The following is a 20,035-nucleotide window of genomic DNA, read 5'->3' on the forward strand; positions in this document are numbered from 1 at the left end:
ATACAAAATTTATCCCATAATTGTTTCATGTGAGATAGCAGATATATGAGTAGCCCCATTGTTCTAAAGGGGGCTTTTAGATTCCAATAAGTTCCTTCCTCACAGAACCCCATATCCATTTTAGAGGACAGGATGTGTGGATGAGGTCCTTGTCCTCTCTATATGAGGACAAAGCACTTTGCAAGGGAAGGGTAATTTGTTTTCAGTTAAAGGGCTTTCACACCCTTTAAAAAAAATGTAAAAATGGCATGGGTTCCCCTTAAATATTCATAAAAGACCACCATACCAGGCCATATGTCTTAAAAATTTGGGAGGGCAAAGCCCACCCTCCCTTGCAAGGCTTCATGTCCCCATATTGAGAGAACAACATCCCCACACCCTGTCTCTCAAAAGTAGTGTAGGGGTCTTCAGGGGGGACTTATCCGAATCTGGAAGCCCTTTTAGAACAAGTGTGGCCCTTAGATATCCATTAATTAAACTGGAAGTGAAATTTTTTGTCTGGCAAATTTACTTTTTTTTTTTTTTTTTATTATGAATGTTACTTTCCTACAGATGAGTCACTTCTCATGCAGGTTTTAGGCATCCCCAAAGCATGTTATATGTAAGTTACTGTTGTTTGCACATTCTTCTTTGACTTACTGAGAAATCCCATTTTAGATTTGGCTACACACAGCTAGCCATTTTATGGACACCTATTCCTTAATATGGATATTATATTTAATGGCCTCATCAGCAGCCTTTAGAATATGACAAGTCATTGTGGGCATGACACTTACAGACACATGTGCTTGTAATCTGAGTGATTCACTTGACTGGGCTGTCATACTCCTTTTTCTCTTATAATCCTAAGCATCTGTTTTTCTCCTTCACGCAGTATGAAGCTCAGGAGACAAATTTAGACTTTCAACAACAGCAGCTGCTCCACTTTATTCTTCATCTACCCGTTCATTTCCAGGAAGCTCTGATGCTCACTTAACTTTTGGTAGACATAAAAGTGTGCTAGAAGAGTCAGCAGAATTATTTACAGAAATAATGTATGTGTTCCTGGCTACTAATTTGTTCATCATATATCTAACTGGCAGATTTTATTATAAGAAGGTATAACCATAAATAGAAGTACCATAAGTCTCTTTTTTTCATTCCCATTATTTTTACTATCATTTTGCAAATTATATCATATGCTTTTTATAGGACTGACTGAATGTCAAGCTGAAACCTTTTTTTCTAGATTTCAATAGAATAGGGAAGAATTAAAACTCCTTTTGGGTCTTTACTGCTTTATGGGACTCTGTTAAAGTGATCTCGTCTCACTTACTGTTCTGCTGACAAGGTTTTAACAAGCCAGGAAATAAGGGTAAATTTGCAACAGGGGCACAAAAAAGAAATAACCATCTTAGAGGGGATCTAGCATTTCCTAACCTGCTAATAAAAAGTATGTTTATTTCCTATCTAGTAAAGCGCTGCCAACAGGACAGGAAGTGAGGGTAATGCTCTCTAGCAGAGTCCCAAAAAGCAGTAAAAACCTGACAATCCTGGAACTGTACCGAACTTACATATTCATTAAAATCCAAAAGCATGATTTTTTCGGAGCTTCATTACATTTTGGAACAAGAACTTGTGAAAGCCTGTTTTTTGTGCTTTAATATAACTTACTAAAAATGACATACATCATTTATTACATACCTCTCTTGGAGGTCCCCTTCTGCGTCCATAGTACCCACGGCGGTATCTGCGCCTGTCGGCAGCATATCGACTTCCTTGGACGGGAGCTCCTTTCGGGCCTGTTACATTAGCTGCCTCGGCACCCTAAAAATATTATAAGGTTTAGATTTAGAAGTAAAAGAATAAGCCAGTTGTCATTTAGTGTATACGTTTTAAAATGCTATGTTTTATTTCAAGAAAGTATAGTATCATTCTCTACTACATTTGTAATGTAACTGCAGTTGTTGGATTTGCCTTCCCTAATCAATGAGGCTTACTTTTTTCAGGATTGCCTATAAGAAAAGGCTATGCAATCCTGATTGATCAAGACATTCAAAGATTTGAGACAAATTTTAATTTAAAAAGCATCTAAAATTAAAGCAAATCTACACGTTGATAATTTTAGGCAAAATAACATGTTTGCTTTAATAGAGTTACTGGAAGTTTTTTTTTTTACTTCCCTGTTCTGCCTCTGGAGCCTGGAAATCTACCACATACTTCTTTGTATGAAGGAACGTGTGATATTCTTCCTGCCTCCCAAAATGCAAGTTGCCTGATACCAGTCAAGGGCAGTGGAAGATTCAACTTAACTAAACTTTACACTTATTCAGAACTTTAAAGAACTCTAGCAGCAGATAAGAGCAGCAGGGTGGTATAAGAAAGGTGAGAGTTGATTGCCTAAGACACTGTAAATGTCTAGTGAAAGCCAAGTACAGGTTTGACCAAAGAATAAACATATACCACCACTTCTCCTTAAATAACCTAATACCTGAGTGGCACAAACTTCAATACATTTATAGCTCAAACATGAAAGACATTCAATAGAAGTTTTTTTTGCACTGTGGAGGGTTTATGACTTGTCAAAATACAAAAACCAGATCCAAATAATATGAAAATGTACACACGTGACAACCTACCACCGTTAAAAAAAGACAGATCTGCCTATTAAAATTAAATTTTTTTATTGGGGACTTGAATCAAAGGTCTACACATATGGATAAAATGTGGACCTTTGTTTGAATCTCAAAATAAACTATTTAAAATTTGGCAGTATGCATGGCCTGAATGTAGGGGGTACCCTGATCCATGATATTTTGATCAAACATCTGTCTTATTTAATGGTAGTGGATTGTTATGTGTGTATATTTTTGTATCATTAGGATCTGTTTCTTGCTAGGTGATAAAACACTAGGGAGTGCATTATAACTTCTGCTTTGTGTCTTTCATGTTTGAACAAAGTACTGGAGAAGTGACCGAAAGCATGTTTTAGTGCAGTTCTACTTTTGAGCAGCAAATACTGTATGAATAAAGTTTTGATCATTTAAAAAATAAGCCCCATAATTACATTGGCCCTCTTCTGTAATGTCTTGTTACAGGGAAGCACTGAGAAATTTCAGGGCTCGTTCATATCTGCCTGTATTCCTGCTGTAAAATGCAGGCATATTGCTGCATGAAAATGAATTTTAAAGTCCTCTGGTTTCCTTCCACAATCCAAAGACATGCTGGTAGGGTTATTGGCTGCTGTCTAAATTTGCCCTAGTATGTATATGTATGTATGAATGTGATTTAGGGACCTTAGATTGTAAGCTCCTTGTGGGCAAGGACTGATGTAAATGTGCAATGTGTATGTAAACGCTGCGTAAATTGTTGGCGCTATATAAATAAATAAGTAAAAATACAATTTATTGCTAGTTCACACCTATAATCTACAGCTTAGTGAATTTTCAAATGACCAAACATTTTTATATACATTAAGTGCTAGTTCACACCAGATGCAGTTCTTGGATGATGGTCAAAAACGCATGCACACTTTTCATTTTTGTGTTTGTAGCACATCTACTGTACATCATAGAATGTTGCTTATAGTGTATAAAGCGAGCTTAGTCTTTACAAAAAGAAAAATGTAGGGGTTGTGAATTTGATGGTGGAATTGCAAAAACTCTTACCTTTTCCCCAGCAACAACATCAAACTCCACCACCTCTCCATCCCCTACGCTCCGCAGGTATTTGCGAGGATTATTTTTCTTGATTGCTGTCTGTCAAAAAAATATAACATAAATGTCAGATCTTAGTATACACTCATAAATTATCCATCCATAGTCACAATTTAAAATAAAACTGCCTAAATGTGCAGGTTTGCAGATGAGTCAGGCAACATGTACCGGTAATTAATTCAAACCCAAGACATGAGATACCGGTTTAGCGTAATTCCTAATATGTCAGATCCATAGCCAAACAGTATCATTACTGTTATTAGTGACTACATTTTTAAACAGAATATTGTCATTGGTTACAATCTAAATTGTACTGGTAATAATAATGAAATATAATGTTTTCAGTTTTTACACAAAATATTAAAGATCTCTGAATATTCAGAAATATAGAAACATAATGAAAGAAGAAACAAAAACCATGATACACAAATATATCACGTGGACTTAAGGGGTTTAATGGTGAACTCAGCACAAGCTAAGGATCTCCACCCACATCCCAGATATCAACACCACAACATTCTCTTGGTCAGCACTTTGCTGCATTAGCAGCATGAGAAGGAACAGGTGTCTTCTACAGAGGCAAATGGCAATAGGTTCTGTACCAGCAGTGGAAATAAATACTGACTGAATTCTGTAGCTTTTTCAAGAATATACCATATCACAAACAATTCTGTTACAACTAATTTTTTCACATAAGTAAAAATATAGGCAAAAACAATAGGTTTACACAATATACAGTCAGGTCCATGAATATTGGGACATCAACACAATCCTAATCTTTTTGTCTCTATACACCCCACAATGGATTTGAAATGAAACAAACAAGATGTGCTTTAACTGCAGACTTTCAACTTTAATTTGAGGGTATTTACATCCAAATCAGGTGAATGGTGTAGGAATTACAACAGATTGTATATGTGCCTCCCACTTTTTAAGGGACCAAAAGTAATGGGACAGATTAACAATCATCCATCAAACTTTCACTTTTTAATACTTGGTTGCAAATCCTTTGCAGTCAATTACAGCTTGTAGTCTGGAACGCGTAGACATTACCAGGCGCTGGGTTTTATCCCTGATGCTGCTCTGCCAGGCCTCTACTACAACTGTCTTCAGTTCCTGCTTGTTCTGGGGGCATTTTCCCTTCAGTTTTGTCTTCAGCAAGCGAAATGCATGCTCAATCGGATTCAGGTCAGGTGATTGACTTGGCCATTGCATAACATTCCACTTCTTTCCCTTAAAAAACTCTTTGGTTGCTTTCGCAGTATGCTTCGGGTCATTGTCCATCTGCACTGTGAAGCAACGTCCAATGAGTTCTGAAGCATTTTGCTGAATATGAGCAGATAATATTGCCTGAAACACTTCAGAATTCATCCTGCTGCTTTTGTCAGCAGTCACATCATCAATAAATACAAGAGAACCAATTCCATTGGCAGCCATACATGCCCACGCCATGATCCTACCACCACCATGCTTCACTGATGAGGTGGTATGCTTTGGATCATGAGCAGTTCCTTTCCTTCTCCATACTCTTCTCTTCCCATCACTCTGGTACAAGTTGATCTTTGTCTCCTCTGTCCATAGGATGTTGTTCCAGAACTGTGAAGGCTTTTTTAGATGTTGTTTGGCAAACTCTAATCTGGCCGACCTGTTTTTGAGGCTCACTAATGGTTTACATCTTGTGGTGAACCCTCTGTATTCACTCTGGTGAAGTTTTCTCTTGATTGTTGACTTTGACACATATACACCTACCTCCTGGAGAGTGTTCTTGATCTGGCCAACTGTTGTGAAGGGTGTTTTCTTCACCAGGGAAAGAATTCTTCGGTCATCCACCACAGTTGTTTAATCCCCTAATGTCCTAATGCCTGTGCTTTGAGCTTTATTGCTGTACATCTGTAGTATGAGCTCATCTGTGTCCCATTTGGACGAGATTTTGCTTAATTTCCTGTCTCATGGTCAAAACAGAAAGAGGGAGAAAACCCCTCCAAAGTGAGTAAATACCTGGTTCTCACCAGGGTCACCAGAACTAGTGTCTTCATTGAATGATTTCCCCACTATTTCTATCCTCCTGCCCGTGCCCCCTCCCCTGGATTCCCCATCAAGATCAATAATATAACCATCAGTCCCTCCCCTCATGCCAGGGTGCTAGTAATCCTGGACTCTGACCTGTCTTTTCAGCCCCAAATGTAATTGCTGTCCAAATCTTACAGACTTTACCTCCATAACATCTCCAAAATACGCCCCTTTTTAACCGTTGAAACCACTAAGCAACTTATTCACTCCCTTGTTATCTCTCGCCTTGACTACTGTAATTCCCTCCTCACTGGTCTACCTCTCCGCAGGCTATCCCCTCTTCAGTCTATCATGAATGCTGCTGCCAGACTCATCTACCTTACCAACTGTTCAGTTCCCGCCACCCCTCTCTGCCAATCCCTCCACTGGCTTCCCATTGCCCAATGCATAAAATTCAAAACACTTATGCCTTGTACACACGGTTGGATTTTCTGACGGAAAATTTTCGATGGGAGCCTATTGTCGGAAATTCCGACCGTGTGTAGGCTCCATCGAACATTTTCCATCGGAATTTCCGTTGCACAAAATTTGAGATCTGGTTCTCAAATTTTCCGACAACAAAATCCATTTGCGTAAATTCCGATCGTGTGTACACAATTCCGACGCACAAAGTGCCACGCATGCTCAGAATAAATTACAAGATGGAAGCACTCGGTCTGGTAAAACTAGCATTTGTAATGGAGATAGCACATTCGTCATACTGCAATTTTTAAAATAGTTTAATGCAGCGCATTTTCTTCTTCTTTAGAATGCTAGAAGAATGAAGTTGTTTTGCTACTCATATTCATACAGAGTTCTCACAAACTGATTTCTTTATTATTTCTCGTGATTTCATGATTAATATTAATTTTGTTTTTCGTCACATCTCCATAATAATGTTTTTTTTTTTTTCTTTTTTATCAAGATCTGCATTTTTTTATTTTTCTAGTGCTCTCGATAATATTATTTCTCGTTTTGTGTGTCAAGTTACCACAACACCATTATTATCTTGTATTTTTTTACCTCAAGGAGGTTGGTTGGTGTCCCTTGTTAATATGACCTTGTATTTTTGAAATGTACCTGCCTACTCACAAACAAACTGTCCTTTTTGAAATTAAACACATAGGCAAGTATTTGTGAAAAATAAATAGCCATTTATTATGGGTCATAACAAAATAAAGAGGAAGGCAATGCTGGAGAAACTGGTGAAATTTGCGAAGCCTTTGTACCCCAGGGCAGACATCAATAATTTTACAGTCAAAATTGGTGGCCTGAGGAGTCCTTATAATAGGGAGCACAATCCGGTCCAGGACTACAAGAGATCAGGAACAGCAGCAGATGACATGTCCCCAGGCTGTGGTCATACAACAGCCTGCATCTTTTGCCAGACCAGACTATCACACTCTTGTCATCCTTAGAACTCACAAACGTGGCTTTGGCTTGTGAGTTCGCCCCTCAACCCCTTATTTAGGGCTTGTAACATTACTTCCTCACATAGGAGGCGTTGGCCCTCCTCCATTTCCAGCATTTTTCAGGCTGTCATGTAGGTATAGTCCTCTTGAACACTGGGGGGGTTCCTGAGGGCCGCAGTAGCCTTCAAAATACATATATTTAACATCATTAATTTGACAAACAGAAATATTTAGAAGAATGCTATACCTGACTCAAGCTGGGCTCCTCCACATGTTGCTGCCTGGAAGGCCCAGGCTGCTCGTCGGAAGCCTCAGCTGGGGGGGAGGAAGCCTTGAAGGAAGACTGGAGAGTGCTGGCCTGGGTTCAGTCTGGTCTGACAGAAAATGCAGTCTGTGATAGTACCACAGACTGGGTACATAAATGTCATCTGTTGCAGCTCCTGATCTCAGGGAATCCTGGACCTTCTAAGTGCTCCTCATGCCACCAATTAGGGCCTTCAAATAGGGGATGTCTGCCGTGGGGATCTCCAGCTTCCCAAATTCCAGCAATTGATCCAGCGCTGCCTTCCTCTTTGGTTTATTGTTATGAAACCTGTGGTTTCCCTGCCACAGACAGAGCAGCTCCCTGTACATATCAATGAATATGGGGATAAAGTCCTCATTGTTGAATAGATCCAGAATAGATTTTCTCTGCAAGACACAACACAAGACAAACCCTAATGTCAGGTGAAACTCTCCTAATCTTGACACAATATAGGCCTCAATTTATAAGTAGTATAGGCCACTGATGCACCAACTTAAAATTGTACCTTCGCTATAACGATCGTCGCTTCCGTTACTTTGTCCTCAGATCGTACATACGATGCACGCGTGTTACGCTTTATATACACTAAGCATGCCTGAAACTCTGTCCGTCCCTGACGTTCTTTGTAGTCTATTCCCCGCCCCTTCTCTTTCGGCGCAGTGGGAGAAAACATGGCGGAGAGACAACATGTGCATGTAGAGGAGAGCAGCAACGATGAAAGGCTGGAGCCCCGAACCTCACTATCCCAGAGGTGATTGAAGGCCTCAAATATGTCCTTTGTAGAGATGGTGGACATCTTGAAGAGGGCTGACAATGCTGGGAAGCATGGACCTTACCCAAACCCAAATGTGAGAAAGGCCAAGATCATGACTAAAGTTGTGAAGTGTCTGCAGAAGAATTTGAAATGATGGTCAGACCTGAAATTGAGGGAGCAGGATCAGTACAGAAGAATCAAGAGAGTGCTGAAAAAAAGTAAGTATTTTGTCGTGTGTTCCTATTCTTCTTAACGTTTGTGCTGCCCCATGTGCTTTTCTTTACTGTTGTACATTTTAAAATGGCTAATTTGATGTTCATGGGCACAGTAATCGGTCGTAGGAAACATCGTTCTTTCACCCACTTTAAGATGTTTTTGGCAGGTACAGGTTAACTACATCTGTTCAGGCCTATTTGTATTAAAATAAGTTTGTTGTCTAGATGGGTTTGTAACTACAATGAAATGTAAACTTGATTCAGTGTAAGGAGAGGACACTCAGCAGCTATTTACACATCTGGACGCAGGAGCACTAGTGTGGGACACCAGAACAAACTTTTTTGGGTGTCCCACACAGGTGCTCCAGTGGATACTAGGGGTGTCTCCATGTGTGATACTTTAACAAAAAAGGGAAGTATTCCAGCTTGAGAAAGGAAATAACATGTTCTTCAGCTTGGAACTCTGCTAAAACAGATAACTGTACGACACTTGCAAGCAATGTTTCATATTCCTATTTTTGGCATCAAATATCTGTGTGCTAAGTATACCTATTTTTTATTCACATAGGGGAGAAAAGACTCAGGACATCTGAGGACACCAGGGACCCACTACCTCCTAAAGAAGGGGAAGTCACCAAAACACAAGCAGAGGATGTGGAGGGAGACGTTTATGAAGTGAGCGAAATTGTCACCACAACAGGTGAGTGTCTGAGACCACAGCTTCAGGTAAGAGATCTATGCCTGCATATTTTCATAATACATGGCGTGTTTTTTTCTTTTAGGTGATGTGGATGTTGTGGAAGAAGAATCTCATTTCACAAGTGAAAGTGCCCAGATCCTCACTGGGGAGAGAATGGGGTGCAATCGTAATTTAGAAAATATAAAGGTAAACATCAATGATGTTCAACAAAAAATGAAGAACATCATTGATGTTTTAGGCAGAATATAAATAAATAACAAAATTGTACCATTTTATTGTATATTTTTGAATTAAACAAAAAGTTGTAAAGTATTAGAAAATCCAAATTTTGAAGATGCACAGTGTGGCAACATGTGCTATCTGCCATTAGGGGGTATCAATGTATGCAATTTGTGGGTGCAACCCCTTCCTCCCAACTCAATTAGGTGAGAGGAAGGTGTTGCACCCCCAAAACACATCCATTGATCCCCCATGATGGGAGCCAGCACATGTTGACATTAGGCATGGGATCAGGAGGGAAATCCCCATTTTGACTCCCAATTTGTGTGCATCTTCAAAATTTGGCTTTTACAGGGGTGACATCACCCCATCTGATGAAGGCAAGATCAACGCAGTTTAGACATACTAATGTCTGATATTGCCTTCACTTTATCAAAGTTGAACTTTGTAAGTTCCTGAGTTGGGTATGATATGCTTTGAAACATGCCTGTTTAACCAAAAAAAGGATCTTTACAATGTGAAAAAAAATATATACACCAAAGATGTTGGTTTGTTCAAAAACCCTTTCCTAATGCACATGTGAATGTGCTTTGAGTAAAATATTTTCTACTCAACAATGTGTGGCTTCTTCTTTCAATGCTCAATAGCAATTTTTGTAGTAAATTGGTGTTTACAGTGACAATGGGGGTTATTTACTAAAGGCAAATCCACTTTGCACTACAGGTGCACTTTCAGTGCAGTTTCATGTGCACTTTTAAGTGTTGGAGTGCAAAGTGTATTTGCCTTTAGTAAATAACTCCCACAGTGCTTTATAATTTGCCACAATCACGCCATTTTCATGACTCCACAAAATTCATTCATGGTGATGAATATTTTGGTCAGTAATACATTACATACATTAACAACAAAAACAAGGTGTGTGTAGCAGACCCACAACATAATAATAGTTCGCTGAAGAAGAGATTGTCACCTCATGTATCAAATAAATTACATTTGCACTATTGAAGAAAATGTCCAAAAAGAAAAGCCCATTGGAGAACCTAGGAGACAGCTTAAAGAAACCCATGCAGTAAATCAAAGGAAATCTTCTTTCAATTTAAGTTCAAAAACTGTTGATAAAATGTTTCTTAAACCATTTCTGGCATATCAATGCCCCCCCTACCCACAAAGTACTCAACATACTTTTGTCTTACTTCGCGGCGCTTTGGGGGGGAAAGCCAGGACGGCCAGTTTCAAGCGCCGTCAGGGTTTCTTCTTGAAGTCTGGCCTCAGGCCCAACTGAGGCCACATAGTTAAATGAATTTCTCCTTAAATAATTGTTTAGAATGCAGCATGCAAGGATTATATGGTTAGGTTTATATTCCGCCATGTTGATTGGCGTAAGGAATCGGTGGAACCGGCTGGCCATTATCCCGAAAACATTCTCCACCACACTTCTGGCTCTGGCCAGATGGTAGTTATAAACCCTCTGGTCCGGGGTGAGGGTCCTCATGCTTCAAAACGGTCGGCTGGTCAGAATGAACTAACAGAAAGCACTGAAAAACAGAAAGGCCGGAGCTGAAAATCAGAAACGAGCGGACAATAACGCACTGAAAAACAAATACGTAATAGAAATACGAACCCACAAGCACAAACCAAAGAGCAGTAACGATCGGAAAAGCAGGAGGCTGAAAAGCGCGAATCATCTGTCACCAAACTTCTACTAACACGAGATAAACACGAGATTAGCAGAAGGAGCCCAAAGGGAGGAGCACTTGGTATTGAACTTCTTCTTTCTAGTGCCGTCGTACGTGTTGTACGTCACTGCGTTCTTGGCGTTCGGAATTTCCGACCAACTTTGTGTGACCGTGTGTATGCAAGACAAGTTTGAGCCAACATCCGTAGGAAAAAATCCATGGATTTTGTTGTCGGAATGTCCGATCGTGTGTACGAGGCATAACAATGGAATACAAAGCAATTTACATGTCTGGCCTAAACTACATAACCAATCTTAGTTCCAAATATCACCTAAACTATCCTCTCCACTCTTCCCAAGACCTCCTGCTCTAGCTCCCTTGTCTCCTCCTCCCATGCTCATCTCCAGGAGTTCTCCAGAGCCTCTACTATCCTCTGGAACTCACTACCCCAATCTGTCCGGCTATCTCCTACTCTGTCCACTTTTAGGCAATCCCTGAAGACTCATCTTTTCAGGGAAGTCTATCCTGCATTCAACTAATAACCAAATCTTCTATTTCTCCCATCAGGTCATCCAACATAGTTATTGCCTTTTGTTCCACTAGCCTCTCCCTATTAGATTGTAAGCTCGCAGGAGAAGGGCCCTCATAACCCTCTTGTAATGAATTGTATTGTCGCTGTATTGTCTCCCTTTATGCTGTAAACTGTTGGCGCTATATAAATCTTGTATAATAATAATAATATTAATAATAATATTCTGGACAAACCAAAATTTGGGATTTTCTTACACTTTCACCCTTGGCGCTAATGGTAAACAGGACAAATAGAGAGGATGCATCTCCATAATAGGGACACAGAAAAAGAAAAACTGGACAGTGTTCTAATCCCTCTCCACCCTATCCAAAACTAAAAAAGGCTTGCTTTTAGTTATACTTTAAGGCACGGCTACATCTGACTGCTAGTTCAATGAGATTTGAGCGAGATTTGGTGATGTTGCTACTGTGCTGCTTACTACTGTCCTTGGTGGAAAGGAAGCTGTACCTATGCACCTGCAGTTCAAGGATCTCCCTGTTTCTGCTTCATTCATTCTGTAGATCTGTGCTTCCCTCAACTTTTTCTGCTGCTTTTTAAAAATATTCCCACATCAGATCTCCAATCATTAGGACCAGTCTGACATGAGGACACTAAGCTCTGCCTCTACCAAGGTAGCTATCTTCTCACAGCGACACAGTGCGGAACTAGGCATTGTAGGTCAGTAATAACGGAGTAGATTATCTGTAAGGAGCCTACAGGCAATACTAGGAATATTTATCTTCATTCTCTTTCTCTTCTTTCTGGGCATAGCTTTATAGCTCAGGGCCTCTTTATTTCTTATCAACCTTCTATCCATGGCTACTATGCTTTTCTGGTAAATAATGTAATGTAATGTATTACTTGACATGCCAGTTTTGGGGCTGACTGTACACTTTCTACATAGGAAACATTAATTTACTATGCGTACAAAATTATCCACTGACTGCTCTCATTGACCCATCAAATTACCTCCCTCGGAGGCCTTGACAACTGGGTCAACACTAGTTCCTCTCTCAAATTACAGCCTGGCAGATCTGGCAGAAGTCCTGTGTTCTATTTTAGCTGATCGTTACTAAAGCCTTTGGATGACTGACCAGAAAGGATGGAGTCAGAAGTGACTAGTCAATCATATTTTGAATTATAAGACACTATGAAGATTTGTGGATCACACTACAAATGAAGTGTCTAGTTCATTCAAATAGGAAAAAAGTGTGAAAGGGCAGTAAAACATGATAATCAATCAGAAATCATTTTTAGCTAACTTACTAGAACCTCAATTCTGACTGGTTGCTATGTTTTACTGCACTTTAGACATCACAGTATTATTTTACTAAATAATGAAGTTGTAGCCTAAATGTTCTTCTATGTTATTTGCAATTATAAGCTACTATGCTATATGTTAAATGATGGTCTCCTGTAATTATATATATATATATATACACATTATATACACTATATTGTCAAAAGTATTGCGACGCCTGCCTTTACACGCACATAAACTTGAATGGCATCCCAGTCATAGTTCGTTGGGTTCAATATTGAGTTGGCCCATCCTTTGCAGCTTTAACAGCTTCAACTCTTCTGGGAAGGCTGTCCACAAAGTTTAGGAGTGTGTCTATGGGAATGTTTTCCAGAAGCGCATTTGTAAGGTCAGCCACTGATGTTGGACAAGAAGGCCTGGTTCGCAGTCTCTGCTCTAATTCATCCCAAAGGTGTTCTATTGGGTTGAGGTCAGGACTGTCAAGTTACTCCACCCTAAACTTGCTTATCCTATAGAGATCCTACAGACTGTGTACCACTGCCATCTCTCCTGTGCTAGAGTCCACAGATTTAAAGGGGACATTGTCCCTGGTGTCCGGAAGAGCTCAGTCTATTTAATTCTTAGTGAAAGGACTTTGCTCGGATTTCCAAGAGGGCGATTAATCTCCTCCCATTGCTGCAACAAAGCTCAGTCCATCATTTACTTGTGCAAGGACTTGGCTCACAGTTCTAAAGGAGAAAGTCAGTGTCCTCAAACTGTTACTAAGGGTTACTGGATTACCCTACAATTACCCACTACCTATCCAAGTTCATGTTTTCATTAAAGCATCCTGGAAAAGCATACCCCTGGACTGGTTAATGAGTCTGAAGAGTGATTGGAATTATGTGCCTGGCTGCGGGGCAATTAATTGGATTCTGTGCATTTATCCAATGCGGGTATGCTACATTTCTAATGTATTTTTTTTTTTTAAACTTGCCAGGCCAACATGGTAGACTTAGGTTGGTGACAATCTGATTATTCAAAAGTGATGCACAAGTCCTTACTGAATACCAAAAGTGCTTACGGAACAGGCTAAATTTGAGCTTGCATTATGGCTGTTAAATCAGTTGTCCGTCTGTAAAGTTAGCATATGACACTACTGCATGGCGAAACTTGCACAGAGTTTAGCATTTAAGCATAACAATTTACTCAACAGTCTGACTAAGGGAAGCAATGAATCTAAATATTGTAAGATACACTATATTGCCAAAAGTATTCGGGCGCCTGCCTTTACACGCACATGAACTTTAATGGCATCCCAGTCCTAGTCTGTAGGATTCAATATTGAGTTGGCCCACCTTTGCAGCTATAACAGCTTTAACTCTTCTGGGAAGGCTGTCCACAAGGTTTAGGAGTGTGTTTGACCATTCTTCCAGAAGAGCATTCGTGAGTTCAGGCACTGATGTTAGACAAGAAGGTCTGGCTCACAGTTTCTGCTCTAATTCATCCCAAAGGTGTTCTATCGGGTTGAGGTCAGGACTCTGTGCAGGCCAGTCAAGTTCCTCCACCCCAAACTCTCTTATCCATGTCTTTATGGATCTTGCTTTGTGCACTGGTCCAAATCATTTGGTGGAGGGGGGATTATAGCGTGGGGTTGCTTTTCAGGGGTTGGGCTTGGCCCCTTAGTTCCAGTGAAGGTAACTTTTAAGGCATCAGCATACCAAGACATTTTGGACAATTTCATGCTCCCAACTTTGTGGGAACAGTTTGGGGATGGCCCCATCCTGTTCCAACATGACTGCACATAGGTGCACAAAAGCAAGGTCCATAAAGACATGGATGAGCGAGTTTGGGGTGGAGGAACTTGACTGTCATGCACAGAATCCTGACCTCAACCTGATAGTACGTCTTTGGGATGAATTAGAGTGGAGACTGCGAGCCAGGCCTTCTCGTCCAACATCAGTGCCTGACCTCACAAATGTGCTCCTGGAAGAATCGTCAAACATACCCATAGACACACTCCTAAACCTTGTAGACAGCCTTCAAAGAAGAGTTGAAGCTGCAAGGGTGGGCCAACGCAATATTGAATCCCATGGACTAAGACTGGGATGCTTTTAAAGTTCACGTGCGTGTAAGGGCAGGCGTCCCAATACTTTTGACAATATAGTGTATACTGTATGTGTGTTTCCACAAACAATCTGCTTTATTGTTGTTGATTTTTTGTTTATTTGGTTATTATGTAGTAGTTAAACCAGCCTTTAGTCGCTAGTCCCTGCTTCACCATGTTAGTTTCTATTTCGCCCTCATTATGTTAAGAGTGCTTTTATGGATTAAAGAAGGCTTACAAAAAGAAATATCATCAAACGTCTTAGAAAGACAGCAAATCACAACCGATGTATCTACAAGTTTTAAAAACTACAATGGAGTCTTTTGGCTGAGTCAGGCACTGCCTTTGGATGATCTTGTAGAGTCAGCAAGTTGCCATACTGCTTGTACAAACTGGGTCTCAGGAGGTATGTACTTTGTACAAAACAACAAATGAGACAGAATAATATTGTTATATAAGCATAAAAGTTTTGATATACTGTATAAAAGTGAAATGGAATAAGTGCCTACATTTCTTGTCAACCAACAAGATTCCAGGTGTCATTCCTCCACTGTAGGTTATAAAAACCAAGAGCAGAAAACTAACCATCTCCTTTGGGCATCAAAGACACACTGTTATCTTCCACTAGGTATAAATTTGTTGCACAGTTATACGAAAAGAAGTATTAGTGCATCTACATAGAATTATAGATTGACATGCATCTTCGGGCTTAAGCATTGGATCTGGTATAAATAATAAGAACCCAAAATTAAACAACCACAAGTAGAAACTCTCTCACCTGGTGGACAAAGACATCTTCTTTAGTGTCATTCCTATAAAAAAATATAGGGAATATCATTAGTCAAAAATGTTATGAATCTAAATACTGTACATTCTGAACAGTTCTTCTGGTTTCAATTACATGTCCATTTTAAATTCCTCACAACATTATACTTAAATTTATTCAGTACTGTCTACTGCAATGAACTCAAAACTATGGGAGGATGATGGTCCTTAACCACTTGCCGACCATCCGCCGCAGTTGTACTGCGGCAGAATGGTATGGCTGGGCGAAATGACGTTATGTAACGTCACTTTACCCTGTGGCCACTAGGGGGCGCCTGAGCGCACCCCCAGCTCGCCCACAGAGCCAATTTGAGGGCCCGGCGGTCGCGATCACCGCCGGGCTCCCGCGATCTCTCGGGGCACACAGAGGACCGGGATCTGTGTGTGTAAACACACAGTTTCCGGTTCTCTGAGGGGAGAACAGACAGATCGTCTGTCCATACAGAGTATGAACAGCGATCTGTCATCTCCTCTGCACAGTCCCCATCCCCCCTTCAGTTAGAACACACAACAGGGAACACATTAACCCCTTGATTGCCCCCTAGTGATTAACCCCTTCACTGCCAGTGACATTTTGACAGCAATCAATGCATTTTCATAGCACTGATCGCTGTAAAAATGCCAATGGTCCCAAAAATGTGTCAAAATTGTCCGTGTCCTCCATAATGTCGCAGTTCCTATGAAAATCGCATATTGCCGCCATTACTAGTAAGAAAAAAAATAATAATAAAAATGCCATAAAACTATGCCCTATATTGTAGACCCTATAACTTTTGCGCAAACCAATCAATATACGCTTATTGCGATTTTTTTTTACCAAAAATATGTAGAAGAATACATATCGGCCTAAACTGAGGAAAAAAACTGTTTTTTTTTATATATTTTTGGGGAATATTTATTATAGTGAAAAGTAAAAAATATTGCGTTTTTTTTCAAAATTGTCGCTCTTTTTTTGTTTATAGCGCAAAAAATAAAAACTGCAGAGGTGATCAAATACCACCAAAAGAAAGCTCTATTTGTGGGAAAAAAGGACATCAATTTTGTTTGGGTGCAACGTCGCATGACCACTCAATTGTCAGTTAAAGCAACGCAGTGCCGAATCTCAAAAAGTGCTCTGGTCAGGAAGGGAGTAAAATCTTCCAGGGCTGAAGCGGTTAAAGATCAAATTAAATAGTATTGATGTAAAATGCATTAGTACTATAGAACTACATCGGTGAACCCTTAAACATGGTTGAGTAACCCTCCAGTTTCACATCTACTGGCCATAAGACCTTTGTATTTAAGGTTCCAGAAATGGTAACTCTCTGAGGGGAAGATGTGGCCCACCCTGAGGGGATTAGTCAACCAGTCAGCATTCAATGTTAACTAAAGCACCAGTTAATATACACATGGACTGACAATTTAACAGATTTTTTACAGATATGGCATTGTACAAGATTGACTACATTTTTGCTTTTTCAAAACGTACCGGTTTATGAATCCATAGCCGTTTCTCACGTTGAACCATTTCACTGTTCCTTGTACTTTAGTTGCTACAAAAAATATCACTTTTGAGTTGGTAATATAATTATACTTTGACTGTAAAAAAACCTAAATCATAAACATGTCTGTTTACTGCAACCAATTATGGACAATAGAAGATTGAGCAATAAATACAGCTAAATCCCCCAGTATTTTTGGAACATGTCCTGAAATGCTAATTAATGCTGTGAATCATGTTTTACCTAAGGTTTAAGGCCAGACAAACTATTTAAGAATGCGTTTTTATTTTCTATTAATTTGTTTATATTTTTCTTCTTTAATTATAAAAGCCAGAGGTCACCACTGCTGGAGTGACAAAATAAAGGTTTATCGATTTATGTGACCTTTTCTGGGCCAGACAGAGAATTGGGTTACTCTTGGCATATAGAAAAAATCATCTTCATTACAGGATTCTGAAACTTTAAGAACAACTTCACTCTTAGCAGTTACCTTCATGGAAGTCTTCTTCCTGGGATCCCCACTGTGTAGCCCTGCACGGCATCACCCAGCCTTTTCTATAGACCTGCCCTGCCCAGGCATGCTTGAGTGCTGCAGTCCTTGTTCATTTTTATGAAAGGCTCTGTACTCTATCTGGAGTGCATATAAAGACCCATCCATACGAATGAATAGGGCACAACATGCAAGGTTGTTTAATTAAGATCTCCTGAGCAGGTTTGCAGTTAAGTTTTTACCCACTAAGAATCCATTATGGGTAAGAAGGATTTCCATAAAGATCAATTTCACTAAAAGTAAAGTTGTCCTTTAAGCTTGCCATTCACTGATCCATTGAATCAATAGTTAGGAAATGATGAGATTCACCCAAGACTAATCTTACAGCAATATCTTCAGTGGTCTAAAGGTGCCCAAAGACATTACAATTGGCTTGTGATCATGACTAAAACACCAGTACCCAGTGACTATTAAATGATATCTAAAGGTATCTTCACTGAAACTTAGCAAGCCTCCCTAACATTAGCTTTGAACCCTCAACCAGGTATGTCCATTCTTTTTGTACATTGTAAAAAAAAGTTGCCATTTTTATACATTATCACTAGTTACTGTTCTTACTTGTGTGCCTTTTTCTTAACACACTAATTCTGGCCAAAATATAAGTTAAACATACTGGGCTGAATCACCAACATGCATCTCAGATCTCACTGGGATGTAAGAGGAGAGAAATCCTATTACCGAGTTAAAGTTCACCCAAACCACTATAGTATTCCTGCCATTAAAATCCCACAACTCCTATTAAGTGCTCTGTACTGTTTACTAAATGAAAATTCAGAAAGAAGAAGTGTGTCCCTCTTGGAATGGCCAAGACAGAGCACCTTGAAAAACATGCATAGACATCTTTCCACGAGAGATCATGCTTGATTCTAATCCCCACCTTTTCTCTAAACTGAAATAATACGTTTGGATTTCACACAGAAATCTGTCTTAGAATTGATCTAACTGGCATTTAGTTGGCTATAAGACTGTGTGTTATAAACAACTGCCTTGTCTTCTATTTTAGAAAATGGGGTTTTCGTCAGTTTTGTATCTTGGTGCTTCTGATCCCCTCTGGCCTTTTTACAGCCTCTTTATGTCCACATACACTCACTCCAATATCAACTGCAAACCATTATTCTGAACCTAATTTTTAACGGCGACAAGATTGACCATGCTTGCGCAATGTGGGTCAGCATGGGCATGTGAAGCCTCCACTAGAAGCAGAATGACATTGCAGAAGAGCAATTGGGAGACAGGGATAGAGTGAACAAGTACTTAAACAAGAACCTTCTTCCCAGAATCACCAGGTATTATTTTAATAAAAGCTGTAAATGAGTGAAAATTCCTTGGAAATTACATTAACATGTTAAAATATTATAAAAGATTGGGTTTACATATAGTATATGTTAAGGATGAACAGTCTGTATTGCCAGCAGAGCATGTTAAAATGTAATATTTAAAGCTCATTGTATCTTCACAAATATTTAATAAAAGTTAACCTATGCAGAAATTTGTGAAGGTCTGCAAAAACAAAAAGTGCAAACAGTTTTTAGATAATTGGGAATTTTTTTACAAAGCGCAAGTTTGTCAGAGAGGAACAGACATAGAATCAGCAAGGACAAAAATAGACCATGACAGGAACATTAGGCAGTGTACAGCCATGAGAACCAGCAAGGAATATAAGGCACAGATGGACTTTAGCTTCATCATAAGTCACAATCACAGAACTTTATTGTTACTCACCCAGTACTTTCCGTTCTACTTCTCCTGTAGTAGACGGAGTTGTGTTTGGTTCACTCCCAGCAGCCTTGGGTTTTGGTTCTTCAGCTGTTACTTCACTCATGGCTGCAATTCCTTAATGTTCTTATATTCCCTGCTATATGGTGTTAGGAGATAAGGGGGGAGAGGCAGGGAGGATTGCAGATGGTATTTCGAGGATCTCAATCCTCGAGTTCACTTGTTCTCTTCTTCTTACTGATCTTACTGCCCTAAAAATGGCCTTGCAGAACCTTTTATATGGAGGGACATTTTACTCCACCTCCTGTCTTAAAGAGGCATGCTGCCTGGTTACCCACACCACATGCTGCCTTCAACAACCTCTTACTCATTCTGCACATTTTACAATGAGCTAAATAATTTATTAAGATAATAATATCAAAGTAGTGAAAATAATAAATGATTTGCTGGAACCCACAGCACCCATAACCTTAGTCTAACTACAATAAAGTGTAAAAAGAAGGTATTTGGCTTCTTTTCAG

The 20,035-nt window shown here is 39.7% G+C and overlaps 1 protein-coding gene across 3 annotated transcripts in view; it reads right to left on the reverse strand.

Moving 5' to 3' along the window:
• YBX3 (Y-box binding protein 3) overlaps positions 1 to 19,789 on the reverse strand; it is a 30,643-nt gene extending 10,854 nt beyond the window's left edge. For 2 of the 3 annotated variants that reach the window (XM_073596242.1, XM_073596241.1), the window contains exons 1-5: positions 19,521 to 19,788; positions 17,236 to 17,299; positions 15,721 to 15,754; positions 3,648 to 3,737; positions 1,684 to 1,806 (exon numbers count right to left, since the gene is read on the reverse strand). In XM_073596242.1, the coding sequence (XP_073452343.1) occupies positions 1,684 to 1,806; positions 3,648 to 3,737; positions 15,721 to 15,754; positions 17,236 to 17,299; positions 19,521 to 19,620 (411 nt within the window). In that variant the 5' untranslated portion in view covers positions 19,621 to 19,788. Of the gene's footprint in view, positions 1 to 1,682; positions 1,807 to 3,647; positions 3,738 to 15,720; positions 15,755 to 17,235; positions 17,300 to 19,520 lie in introns of all 3 variants that reach the window. The other variant, XM_073596243.1, reaches the window with a different exon arrangement.
• Between the last annotated feature and the right edge of the window lie 246 nt (positions 19,790 to 20,035).

This window comes from Aquarana catesbeiana, linkage group LG08 (genome assembly GCF_042186555.1).
Source record: "Aquarana catesbeiana isolate 2022-GZ linkage group LG08, ASM4218655v1, whole genome shotgun sequence".
Classification (NCBI taxonomy): Eukaryota; Metazoa; Chordata; class Amphibia; order Anura; family Ranidae; genus Aquarana; species Aquarana catesbeiana.